This window comes from Meleagris gallopavo, chromosome 6 (genome assembly GCF_905368555.1).
Source record: "Meleagris gallopavo chromosome 6, MGAL_WU_HG_1.1, whole genome shotgun sequence".
NCBI classification, from domain to species: domain Eukaryota; kingdom Metazoa; phylum Chordata; class Aves; order Galliformes; family Phasianidae; genus Meleagris; species Meleagris gallopavo.
The window spans coordinates 19,780,347-19,794,143 of NC_139409.1; the positions used below are offsets into that span (position 1 = coordinate 19,780,347).

Sequence of the window (13,797 nt, forward strand, 5' to 3'; positions counted from 1 at the left end):
AGATATGACAATTGGTGTCAGGGAAGAATTCAGTGCATCTTCCTGCATCAGCACAGAGCACACAATGCTTTCTCCAGCATCACCTCCAGCTGCAATCCTGGCTGCTGCTGATTAGCTTTCCATCAGTTAATGATCTAATGGTCCACACAGGCAGCTAATGTGCCTGAGTTGAATGTTGGTGACTGCCCGATGGTGTGTTTTCTTACATGTACTAATAGTTTGTGCTTGCATGAGTATACACTGTCTAAGCAGGTTTTGACACTTTTTGGTGTTGTCACTGAGATTTCATGCACAAGAAAGGTCAGCCTCCGCTGACACAATAGACACCAGCGCACACACGCAGTGTGCATAGTCAGTATTCTCTCTGTGAAGATTTCTTTTTTCTTTTAGATACCTTCTTTCCCTTCCTCAACTTTCTTCTCCTTTGTTTACCAAGAAACTCTGGGTTTGCATTCTGGATGTATGAGCAAAACATGCCTTCACAGTCCTACCCCAAAACATGCCTTCACAGTCCTACCCCAAACACAATTGCCACAATCTAACACAGAAAAATTAACAATAAAATCTTCCTTTTAAAGCTAATATTATAATTTTAATTGAGGAAAAGTAAGATTCTTGGCAGTGTACCTGCAAGTATGTTTTACATTAACCCAGCTTATTATATATGAGAACATGAGATGCAGCAGAGCCATGATTAGCTATTCCCTTTTATAAACGAATCTGTTAACAATTTTTAAAGGCATGGCTTTTAGCCCCCTCCCTAATCCTACAGAGATACACAGGGCTGCCTGGACTGGAGGAGACGTCACTATTCTGCCCTGGGTGAATGGATACAAACTAAGTAGATTCACATGGGAAACTGGAATATTTGCATGATATGGGATGAGAAAAACAAGGGATCAGCATAGATTGAGGGTTTTTTCCCCAGAGTACTTCTCTGAATCGCTGTCAGTCATTATATGCATGCCATGTTGTGCAGGAGGGAGCTTGTGCAATCTTGTGAGAAACTCCTTATTAATTTACTTCTGATATTTACTCTTTACGTAAGCAACATTCGCTTCTCATTGTCAGGGGCACATGGATGGGCCAGAGCAAAAGGATACGAAATGGCAAGGAGAGAGAACTTGTGAAGACAAGAAAGTGAAACATAAGGAGATAGCTTCTTGAGTGAAGTTACCTCCCTGCTGCAGGGCTGGGAGAAAGGAAATTAAGGAAAAGATGAGTTTGGATGGGTACTGGGGCTTCTCCTCTCTCAGCCTTGAAGCCACAGAAGTGAGCAGACATTCAGAGTTTTCAGGCAGCATGAACAGGAAATATTTTAACATTTCTCTCACTTGTTTTTCATTTCTCTAGGGTGTGGTGGGATCATTCATTCAGACAGTGGTATGATCAAATCTCCTCATTGGCCTCAAAACTTTCCCATGAACACCAGATGCACGTGGACCATCATTACACATGAAAGCAAACACCTGGAGATGATCTTCCACAATAACTTCCAGATCCCATATAGTGATGGAAGCTGCCAGAGCAGTTTTGTGAAGGTAAAATGATTTCTCAGCTCGGCAAAGCAGCGTTTTAAGAAGTCACGATTCCAGAATTCTGTTTTACAGTCATGTTGTGGTTAAGATGTCAAGACAAAAAAAAAAAAAAAAAAAGAAGAAGAGAAAATTTGAAGTGGAATCCTTGTACCAATACAGTCTATTTCCCACAAATTTTGAGAACTGTATATTTCTAATTTCAGCAGCACTTGAGGTCCCAACTTCAGAAGGGTCCCCTCCCCTTGCATACCGCCACAGAAATGGCAAATATGAGAAAAGTACATATGGCTTCAGAACCAGGAAATAATGACAAAGTTTTGTGAAATGAAAAGACCTTTTGAATTATTCCAGTGAGTTATAAAACAGCAATGTGACACAACACTTCTGCCATTTAAACACTCGTGAGCCATTTAAACTATACTAATCATTATTTTTCTTATTTCAAACTACAAAGATAGCATTCTTATCTTTCATAGGTTGTCAAGAGCCACTTGTTTTCAAAGCAATAGAATAGAGTGGACATGCTTTGAATTTTTCACAGTGTCACTTTTTTTCTCAGGCATTTGGCATATGTTCAGTGTTTTTTGTGCACATTTTCTCTGCAGCAGTACAACTCCCACTTACAATAAAGGTCAAACATAATTGACAACATGTAGGAAGTCTTGAGCAGCTTTACATCTGATCTACATCTAGAAACTTACAAGCTTCACTTGCACTTATTTCTGAAAGCTGGGGGAAAAAAAAATTATTTTTTCATAGCCTGCTCCTCTGACTGATTACTGTAATATAATACATTTTAACTAATATACAAAGCTTAATATTACTTAGTAAAGGTGCTTTAAATTTGCATATCCAAACTGCTCCAAGTAACATGGGAAAAAACATATCAATTGGAGATATTCTCCTAAGAGAAAAACCTGAAATATTTGGTGATTGTTCACCTTGAGTTATATGAGTTATTTGAGTTATATGTCTGGATATGAGGAAGTGCTGAGCAGATGTAAGTTTCTCATGTTCATTCTGAGCTGAGCAGCCAAAAAGGAGGAATCCAAAATCAATAGTGACTGTGCAAAATCTTGGACAGGCCATGGTTTATTTATATTAATCCTTTGAGCATCCATTGCCTCAAACACCTGGCCAGATGAATGAGGTTATTCATATACTTACACATACAGGCTAACCCTTGGCTAACCCTTTCTAGAATGATTTCTTAGAGCAATCACAATTCCATATGACTGTTCTTTATCCACTCAGATTTATTTAAAATATGTTAATTAAAAACTGATTATTTATTTATTTATCTTATGGTTTGTATAAAATACAACTAAACTCAAAAATGCATATGTTATTACAGTAAATCTGTGTTGCTTTTTTTTCTTATAGGAGTGTTTGCCAAATAACATCTTGATTCAGGAAATGATTTAAGCACTAAGAAGCTTAAAATATTTATGCCTACGTTTCATTTTATTCATGTGCTGAAATTCAGTGCTTAAAGTGTGAACATCAAGTACATGTTTAAATAATTACTCAATGGAGGTTTCACTTAAATGACTCTTTAAACATGCATACGATTCTTGAATGCATGGTTTGATCAAACTCAAATTAGCTATTGATACAATTAAAGTAAATTTTCAAAAATGAATGTTTTTCTTTATTATAGTTTTGTGAATGATATTAATTTTAATCCTCTCCGTCATTTAATACTAGTCATTGAATAAGTGAATGCAACACAGCAAAAACTAGAAGAATTTTTTATTAGCAAGATAATAAGAATGGATAGTAAGAATCCAAATTTTCCAGATTGACGTTACTAAATTTCCCTTAGGTTTTTGTTGAATTTTATTATGAATAATATAATTTTTGCATTTAATAATTTGTTGTATATACTGATACTCATACTGATAGAGTATATGGAGGTAAGTGATCTGAGGTTGAGGTAGATGATGATGTGCATAAAATATTTTTCTCCAGTTCCCGGGACCTGAACTACATTTGCTGTGCTCTCTGTAAAGGGTTGGAGCAGATGACCTCCAGATGCCCTTCAGAAGTCTCTGGAACCAAAATTTTTCTGAGATTCACTCCTTTTAAGTCTTTTTGTCCCTACTGACTGTAAAATGAACAAGGATGTTTAGCTCCAATCTAGACATCTAAGTTTTAGAGTGAGATGAATCCTACCTTAAGTCTACAGGAAGAACAGCTGTGTATGTAATTCCTGGTAACGGAATTCCATGTAAAGCTACATGGACGGCAAAAACACTGAACTGTTTGTAATCTGGGTTTCTCAGGTATGGCAAGGAAATCATGAAGAAGAAGAAGCTTTGTTAGCTACAGGATGCGGAACTTCAGCTCCTGACCCTGTTATTGCTCCAAACAATATCATAACTACAGTTTTTCAGTCTCGGGATGCTCCTGGGCAAGGTTTCTCTGCATCTTTCATAAGCAGTAAGTGGCATTTAAGCCAGATGGCTGATCTAAACGTCCACTTTGGGTTAGTTTATGTCTGTGTATCAAGGCATATCTCAGTCCAGTGATGTATAGAAGCTTCTATCCAGCTTTTGATCGCAAGAACTCCCTTTCTAAATGCAATAGGAGCACTGTATGCTCCAGTTTTGGGACTCACCAATGGCCATTCTCATAAGCTGCTCTCAGAAAAGATGACTACTGATCTGCACTGGCCTTTGCTTTGTTATATTTAATTCACATAGTCGGAGTTCTTGGGTGTGCCTCTCATATTTTTTCCCCAGAGAATGTATTTCGTAGGGGCCAATCTTGCTGGAAGTGTGGAAGTTAGTACTCAGTCACCACCAGTTGTTTGCAGCTTTTCTGTAGGATGCTGCCAAAGGGAACCATTGTCCTTTCACTGGATTCAGATTAGAACAGTGAGAAATTAAGTGCTGGAAGGAAGACACTATTGAAGCATAAATAATTCTGAAATGAAATGGCTTTTCTTTTGCAATATCTGAGCTAATCTTGTCAGTATCAACTAATAGGGAAGTGCAACCTCTTAAAGGAGAAAATCACAAATTTCACAGGCCTGTTTCTAGTCTTATACCAGCAATTTGCTGCACGTTGTTTTGTTTTTTTTTAAGCCTGTAGCTACAGGCTTAATATAAACAGTGATAATAATAATAATAAAACATAATAAAATAAAGTTAGAGGCTTAAAAAAAAAGAGGAGCCCCTAGCAGCATTTCAAAACCATTTTGATCAGAGTGAGCTTCATGAAAATGAACAGTTCTGTGTGCTTGAGAAGTTCTGAGCAGCAAACCTGTGTTGCCTGCATGTACTGCAAAACCACCCAGAGCTGGCCCTACTGCAGGCTGGATCCCCCTGTCTGTCAGACATGAAGCATGGATGCAACCACTTGGGCTAACACAGGCAATTTCAGAAAAGGCTACATTGCTAATGTGCCCCAGTAACCATCCCAGCCCCCAGCCAATTCAGCCACACTTGTTTGTACAAAGGGACTATGAAATGTGCAAGTTCTGTGCCCATAAGAACAGCAGTGCTGTGTTATGGTCACTGGACTGAAGGGCTGCAGCCTGGTCTTATCCACAAGCTGCCAAGAAACTATGGGAGACTGTAGGCAGGAAGGCCGTGTTTCCCCAAAGCACTTCTGTATGCTTGTATAAGACCTACTTTTCCTATTATAGTCTATATGATTCCTTGGCTTTTTTATCAGCCTTTTAAGGAGAGATGAAGTCCTTCTATATGTTATTGGTTTTGCTTCTGAAAAACTGAAATGATATTATTACCCAGATTTTAACCATGCCTTATTTATTTCTGTTTGCAGGATGCGGAATAAATTTTACCAGTCCTGCAGGTCGTATTGTCTCTCCTAACTACCCTAGTCAGTATGGCGACAACTTGAACTGCAGTTATATCATAGATCGGGGGCCACAGTCACTGGTAATCCTAGAGTTTGAGACTTTCCACTTGGAAGGTAATTGGTTCTTTGTTATGTATGAATGTACCATGAAGCATAACTTCTTACTTGAAAACATTCAAGTCCTTTATCATGGAAAATGGTTAATGGTTTGATTTCCATTCTGAAAACTATTTACAGACAAATATTTACAGAGAGAGTTTGCATGGGTTCAGTTTTGTGTCAGTGAAGGCATCCAAAAGAATGAAGATAGAGCTCACATGTATATTTTACAACACTGAAGCAGGGGATTTGCCAGATGGTTAGAGTACAAGAGGGATTGTGGCCAATTTGTATGTTTGTTCCTGTCTTTTTTTTTTTTACCATTCATTTTATGATCTTTTTGATCTTTGGCCAGCTGTTTTGCTTTCCAGTGTTTCTGTCTCCCTAACTGATAAAGTTTATATAAATATACCTGAGTATAATATGAGGATGTAAGAAATCTAAAAGTGGAATTAGGTGAAAGACAGCAGTAACTGAAATGCTATAAAAGTTGTTACTCTATACTTGACCATGAACAGAAGTCCCCCTTGAGATTTTTCAAGTCTGGTACCACTAGTCAAGAAATAATAGGTATAATATCTGGCCTTACTGGTATGAATGGTCAGACTTTCCCAATTTTGACAGGAGCAGGTTTTCATGGGTGGAAATGTCATGAAAATATAGAGTATGTCCAAATTATTCGAATGGCATCACATATTTTGAGGCAATCTTAATCCGATTCCCTTGAAGTCAATTTGACAGAGAAAATCTTGTGTAATTTGTTACTGAACTGAGATGCATACTTTTTCTTCAAATCTCAAAGTTAAGAAATAGATTTATTTAATTTTATTTTTAAGTTTTCACTGGCTTGGACCTAAAAAATATTAAATATACTCTATTTCTTGCTGGGCAATTTGACCTTTTATTGTTGTAAGCTTCCTTAGGCCACATAAAATAGAAGTTTTAAGTCACATGAAAGGAAAGAACCTTGGTTATCAGCTAAAGGACAGCTGGTTATAACAGGAGAAGTATGGCACTTTCCAGTGTCATAATGTGTTTATTAATCTTCTTCAGAATCTTTTAAGCAAAGAGGAACAAAACAAAACAAAACAAACATAGGAAAGAGAAATTGCATGAGTTTAAATGGAAAAGAATATTGAAGATGCCATCTTGCAAACTGTCACGCAGAAATGAATCTGTTAAGCATGTGCCTCAGGGTTTTCAGCATGAACTCCCTCAGTTCTTTCACAAAGGCACGACAATGTCTGACAGCATTTGTTAAAACCATTTCCAGTTATTCTTGTGTATGGAATCATTGCACCTGCTGAGATTTTTGCTGAGTGTGGCCTTTAAAATTTTCACTATATTAGCACAGATGTTCTGGATTGGAGTTTTAAAGTTTAGTTGTATTTCCGGTTGTTATAATTTACTACCTATTTGACCTTTGATAAGAAATCAAATTGTTTTCTTTTTTTTTTTTTTTCTTTTTCATGGTTGTTTAGTAATGAAATGGAGTATCTAAAATAATGCCTGTAAGGCATACATATCTCATTGACTTAACTGGTTGAGATATTGTTTCAGACAATTAGAAGGCAGGAGGTAATTGGCCATAGTGCAGTGACAGATTGAATGACTTCATGGTTTAGTCACAGATTTCTGCTGTAGAGTGGTTATGTTTCCAGTTACAATGAGAGGCCTGTTCTCATTTAAGAATGACTCTAAATGAGGCCACTAACCTACAGCAGTGATACTAAGACAATATTTGGAATCTAATGAATGTGACATGCATGTACTTAAATATTTATTAAATACTAAATATAGCAAGTAATAACTCAAAATAAAAGAGAGCTGGAGAGAACTGCATTTGCTGATTTTTGTATTCAAAATGTAATCTATATTGCCTACTTTTTGGTAGGCAGGAAAAATATATTTTTTTCTGACCTTGATATTTTGAAAATAGACATCTAGTTTAGATTTATCTCCTATAGCGAAGTGCAAAAAATCATGCTTTAAACTCAAGGACAAATATGTTGTACAGGTGAATTGAATTCCCTTCTGAATGACTCTCTTAACCCACTGACTATTCGAGGCAGCCGTACAGAGTAGCTCACACAAGACATGTAAGAAGAAAATCTTCATTGCAGTCTTCTCTATCTGCTTTCACAGTTGTTACTAGGCATTTCAGAAAATAGACATTTTGCAATAGATTATTTTGAAAGAGGATATATATATGAAAAACTTGCAATTGCTTGCTTTTCAAATAGTACTTTGTGCTTAGTATCTGGTTAACATATTGCATTGGAATATATACCTGTGTAATCTTTCTCCTACATCATTAAATAGTATTTGCATTACCACAAATCCCAGATGCTACAGTTGTTAGTCAAGACCTCGTTAAGTTTTGTGGATATTAAACAAAAGGGGGTATATCCTGTCTTAGTGTGAAATGAAGCAGAATTTATGACTATAATCAGAAAGATGGAAAAAATACACTGTTATTAGTGATAAAAAAAAATTAGGGGCGTACATGCAGTCAAGGTTTGTGAGCTAGTATTCCAACAAATAGATTATTTTATGGAGTATACTGACACTGGTCTGAAGTTTTTACTGATAAATTCCTGCTAAATAGAAAGGAGAGAACACAAAGCTATATTTCAAAATGTAAGGACAACTGAATTACTTATCATGTGACCTTTGGAAACCAGCATCTGTCAGTGCTGTGAAGTACCAAGAGATGATAAATAGAGGAGAGGTTGACAACAAAAGGCCTCAAAAGCAAATGAGAGCAGAAATTTAAAGAAAGAAACGTATTCACATCATACCAAGTAATTAATCTTTACAGCAGTATTTGGAAGAAATCTTGTCAAGGCTAGCAAACAAATGCACAGCAACCGTGATTGAAAATTACTATTTCTTGGTAAGAGTTAGAGGTATGCAGAAGGATAGGAACAAGTGTGTCTAAAAGATAATAGCTAGGCAAGTAACTTAAATTTATTTATTTTAATAACTAGACAAGTAACCGAGAGATCCAAATCATTGATATAGACCTAATTAGGGCAGGTAAAATAATGAGGCTGTCCAGAAAGAAGATTTGAGGGAAGACTAGAGGGGAAGAAAGTTCTCCTATTAAATGATTTTGTTCAGAGACAAAAATAAGATCTTAGTCTGAGCAGAAAGAGGCCTGGCAGAGGGAAGTAGACATATGTAGTCATCAGCATAGAAACAGTAGTTACATCTGCCATTGGAAATGTAATTATACAAAGCTAATGTGGAGATGAAGAGAGGACAGTGGGAGAGGAGATGTCTTACTGAATTCTCACAGATGTATTAGAAGAGGGGAATACAGTAATGCCAGAAGGATGAGCAAAGGCTCTTAGCAAGAAGGCTTTTATGAAGAAGAGCAGAGCTGGCTATGTGAAAAGTGTATGTCATCTCAAAGAGGATGTGGGTCTGACATCTGGCTAAGAAAAGATCTCTGGAGACTCATGAAAAAAGTTCCATTGTTGTGCAAGGGACAGAAATTTCTCTAGAAAAGGTCTAAGATAGAATTAGAGTAAATGAACCCCAGAGAAGAATTGCTGATGATGTGCTGAATATGTTTAGAGGCTGGAAGTATGACACAAAGAGATAGGACAGAGGTTGAGGATTATTTGCAGAATAAAGCATTGCAGCACGGTGAGAAATTAAGAAAAAAAATGTGAGTAAGCAAATAGAGAAAACAAGAGAGATCAAACAATCATCGACACTACCAGGAGTCATAAATCGTAAGTGATGTTGGCCCGAACAAGAACGATTCAAGTCCAGAAATCAAACCTCTTGCCCTGTGCCTTGTGTGGTATTACCATCTTAGTGTTTTCAGTTCAGAAACTCAAAGCAATCTGTGATGGACACTGTAGACCTTTGCTTTGCTGAAAAAACATTTATCCTTCATTGCTTTCTCCAAAGAGTTTTCAGAAAGAGGTCTGAGTTGCTTTCTCAAAGTTTTCCCATTCTTAGATTGCAGTTGTCTCAATTTCATTTATTCCATTTCTTCGTATTTTAAAATTGTGGTTTTTTTATTATTATTATTATATCACATTGTCAAACCTTTTAATAATAGAATGGGATATGAAGAATGTTTTTACTTTGTATTTAATGATGCAATCAGTTGTGTGATGTAGCTAATTGTTTCCATCTTAGTAGCTCTTATCAAATTTGAACTAGTGCCATATTTCACTTCTGGCATAATTATAAAGCACATTAGAATACATCATCTTCATTTGAGAGCAGAAAAGATTTGAAAACTAAATCTCCAGAGAGGATCTAAAATATATCACGCTGCCCTCTTTGTCATTTGTGTGAATCAGAATGATCCCTGATCCCTCCATTCCTGTTTGTCATCCTATTCAATACAAGCCATCCTGATTTCCACAACAGGAAGTAGTGTGTGTTTTGGCTGGACAACCTGCAGGAATCACTCCTCTGCAACAATAGGCCCAGCATCTCCTGTTAAATTTAGATAATTCCTGATGAATCCTTTGCAATTAAAGTAACTGTCCCATTGCTGCTAATAGATCACAAAATATCACAACTTCAGTAAGCATGTGACACAACAGCTTCTATTATACTTATAAACAATGAAGAAAAAAAGTAATAAAACGCCCCATTGTTGTTTAAACATACTAACTGATGGAGTTTTATTTTCAGTAGATGCTCTGTGCTTCTCCTGAACAGCACTAATCCAGGTCCTTGCATAGCTCATGGCTCCTTGTTTGCTCCCATGATACCCAGCTTCTCCAGATCCCACCATACATCCCATAATCCCTGGGTGCCAGCAGCTCCTCCCCATGCCCATGGCTCCCAACACAGCGGAGAGGTGGTGATCTGACCCTGAGCTCCCAAGGTATGAGTGGCTGGTACTTGGCAGGTCCCTCCCCAAACTCACAGCCCTTACACACAGCTCAGTTGTCTTTTTGGGTGTTCCTGTGGGGCTCTTCCTCAGCCACTGACCTTTATGAAACTTACATTGCTAACATGTTTGAGTTGAATATGAGTGCAAGTGGTGAGGTGGATAGATAGGAAGATGGGGCAAGGAGTTGGACAGGATGGCTCATTCCCCCAGAAAGCTAACTGCAAATGAGAAAATAAAAAAGTAGGGGGAAAGATTCCAGAATACTACCTTCCCCATTTCCATTTTTCTTAGTGCTTCTGAATAGGCAGCTTTTCACTCACCTCAATAATTGTACTTGACCTGATCCCTGAAGTAGATTGCTCCTGAAAGTCTTAATTTCTTTTCCTGACGATTGATCATCTCCAAATCTCCACTGACTGCCACAGTTACAGCTTTCAACTGACAAACTTCCAGATTAAATTTTCTTATTTTTTGGTCTTGTGAAGCAAACTGAAGAATCTGAGTTTGGGTACCCCAAAGTCTGGGGGAATTCAAGAGAGAAAGAAGTCAGAGCTGAAATATGTTAGTATATGGATTATTATTATTATTATTATTATTATTATTATTATTATTATTATTATTATTTCCCCCCAAATTCTCAATCATATAAAATTCCCTACATTGAGTAATTCTACATTGGAGAAGATAAAATGCTGGGTAGTAGGTTGCCTGTACAAAAGGTACATAGTTTTGATCAGCAGAGGAAATCTCTAATTTTATCAGGTCCTCTTATATCCTCCTCGATGGTGTTCACTCAGTTACAAGCTCCCAAGAACTAAAAGGGTTTGAAGCATTGTCCAGATGATGTGATGTGTGCTGGATAAGACCAATCTGATGTTTTATATACATATGAATTCTCTTTGCCTTTTTGTCCTTCAGTTTTTCTGCACCTTAAAAACTGACATTCACTTTTTCAGCAAGCAAATGAGATCTTGGAATGGAAAGTAATAAAAATATAATTTTTATCCTGTGCGAGGTCTTTGTACTTGCAGCTCAATAAATCTCAAGGAAAATATGCTAATACTTTTGTGTTGTATATCCATGTAGCTCCAGCACTCTTGAGCAGAATCTGTCTTTATGATGGAGTAAGCATCTTCAGGGGCACCAGGGTTACCCCACAACCTGTCGTCACGCTCTGTGGAAGTGAGGTCCCTGAGCCTATCAGCGTCTTTGGGCCTATGCTGCTCAACTTCTACACAGACTCACACATTGCAGGCTTTGGGTTCCAGGCAAGGTATAGAACAATTGGTAAGTGCCCATGCCCTGTGCTTAGGTAATGGAACTGTTCAGGCTGGATGATGGTTTAGTGTAGAAAATGCTGTGCCTCACTTTGGAAATACCATAAGTGGATACAGGTTATTCGTGTGGTCCAGGACATACGGGGCTGTTTGTCGTGGACTGATGTTTTATCTCACCGTCTTCCTTTCAAGACACTACTTAAGGCTAAAAACTGAAACACTTTGCTGGATAAAAGTAATGTAGGTTGTTGGCCTTATTGTTTCTGTTTTTTAAGATTATGCTTAAGGAGAAACATCACCAGATATTAAAAGATTCTGTTACATACAGGAGGTTGGTTTTTACTAGAACTACCTTACACAGTGCAGGAGCCAGAAAAGGATTGTTAAATGGAACCAGCTGTATGCCCCAGTTGATGATCCTCTTGCAGTGCCAGCTGTCAATATAAATAAAAGTCAGGATCTAGATATATTTTTCTTATGTAAGAAAAATTTTCACCAAACCTTTTTGTCTTTCACATGTGATCTCCTCCTTTTTTTATTAAAGAGGAAATGTGTATTTGAAAAAGAATTTTTCAACTAGTTTAATATTTAGATCTGTAGGAAAATAAATATCACAAGAGATTAAATTTATTTTCAAAACCAATTGTAATATTTTGTAGGTTTAATTTCTAGAGACGCTAGTTTGATTTTTGAAGGTTATTTCATTTTCTGACTGCATAGAAAAGGATGAGCTCTTAGCTTTGGTATTTCCCCTAATATATTTCTCATGTTTAAAGCCTCAACAAGAAGCATTAAGTTAAATATGTTGTATAAAATGAATGGCCTGATACAGCCAAGGAGGAGAAAATGGCACTGAAAGATGACAGTGTGCAGTTATTCATGAAAAAGACCTTCATAATGCACTCAAGTTAATTGCTGCTATCTGACTTGTGACTTCTGACATTTGAGAAATATGACTGCAGCCTTATAAGCACGTTGCTGTATACAAAGCAGATTCTAGTAATTAACATTCCTCTTCCCTCTAATAGTATTGTTTGCTGGAAAAAAAAAAAAAAGAAAAAAAAAAAGGAAAAGGCTTCCCCCCTCTAGTGTGGAATAATGCTGATTCTTTATCCTTCTGGCTCCTGTCCTTTATCTGCCAGTGCACCAGGATGCCAGGCGACTGTGGTTGAGGAATCGAAGCTCTGCATCCAGCAGTCCTGTAGGGGGCTGCCTTTGTGAAGGTGGTACCCTGGGCAAAGGCACGTCCTTTGGAACATGAAAAACTGTGTGTGTGTGTGGCTTTGGGCTATTTATCAACAGGATGCAGGGAAGCTTTTTTTTTTTTTTTTTCCCCCAAGTTAAGATTATAAAATAAAGGCTGAAACTAACAATGGAGATTAGAATTGGTTTCATAACAGTTTTTGTTCCCTCAAGCACTCAAGCTGGGAACAAACATTAGCCCACATCCTGGTCTCATTAGCATCTGTGGTGTGAACCTCTGAGCAGCCAAGCAGTGCCCTCCGCTCCCAGCTGCAGTTCCATGTGCTCTGTGCACAGCCATCCCTCTTCACTGTGAGCCCCAGCACAGGCAGAGCAGGGACAGTCCCCAGGGTTAGTGACATCTGGAACTATGAGATTTGGGACCCAGCTGGGATTCAGACACTGATTGCTCCTTTCCGCTTCCCCTACAGCTTGTGGTGGCACTTTCAATGGCTCTGTTGGCGTTATCAGCAGTCCAGCCCATTCAGTCCTTGATTATCACAACGACATGAACTGTTCATACTACATCACAGTTGGAAGTGGAAAAGCAGTGGCCCTCAAGTACGTAATCACATTTCAGCTTGTCATTAAGGTGAAAGGATGGTGTCTGATTTCAATTAAAAACGGTAATGATTGACAATTTTTCCTCTGTCTTTCCATTTCTAAAGCAAATGAGATATGTCTACTGAAGTCACCTTTTATCAGAATCTCTCACATCTTTCTCTGTAACTGATAAGCAGAACATCACCAGAATTGTAGCTTCTCACTTTGGCTAACAAGAGGACAAAGAAATTGTAAAAATACAGCTCACTTAGTTAAATTCTGTCAGCCTTTGGGAGTTACAAACCTGCTGTGAATTGATGTAAGAAGAATTCAGTTCTATTAGAAGGCTAATGCCCCCCTTTTAGCCTAAGCAAAGACATCCATCCCAAAAGAGTATACT

General features: G+C 37.6%; 1 protein-coding gene across 3 annotated transcripts in view; it reads left to right on the forward strand.

Moving 5' to 3' along the window:
• The window catches only part of CUBN (cubilin), a 134,799-nt gene that overhangs the window by 102,007 nt on the left and 18,995 nt on the right, over window positions 1-13,797 (forward strand). For all 3 annotated transcript variants that reach the window (XR_014884223.1, XM_085227336.1, XM_085227335.1), the window contains exons 54-58: window positions 1,354-1,541; window positions 3,824-3,980; window positions 5,331-5,480; window positions 11,422-11,622; window positions 13,286-13,415. Coding sequence is in view for 2 of the 3 variants with exons in the window: in XM_085227336.1 (XP_085083462.1) it covers window positions 1,354-1,541; window positions 3,824-3,980; window positions 5,331-5,480; window positions 11,422-11,622; window positions 13,286-13,415 (826 nt within the window). In the remaining variant the exon portion in view is untranslated. The remainder of the gene's footprint in view (window positions 1-1,353; window positions 1,542-3,823; window positions 3,981-5,330; window positions 5,481-11,421; window positions 11,623-13,285; window positions 13,416-13,797) is intronic.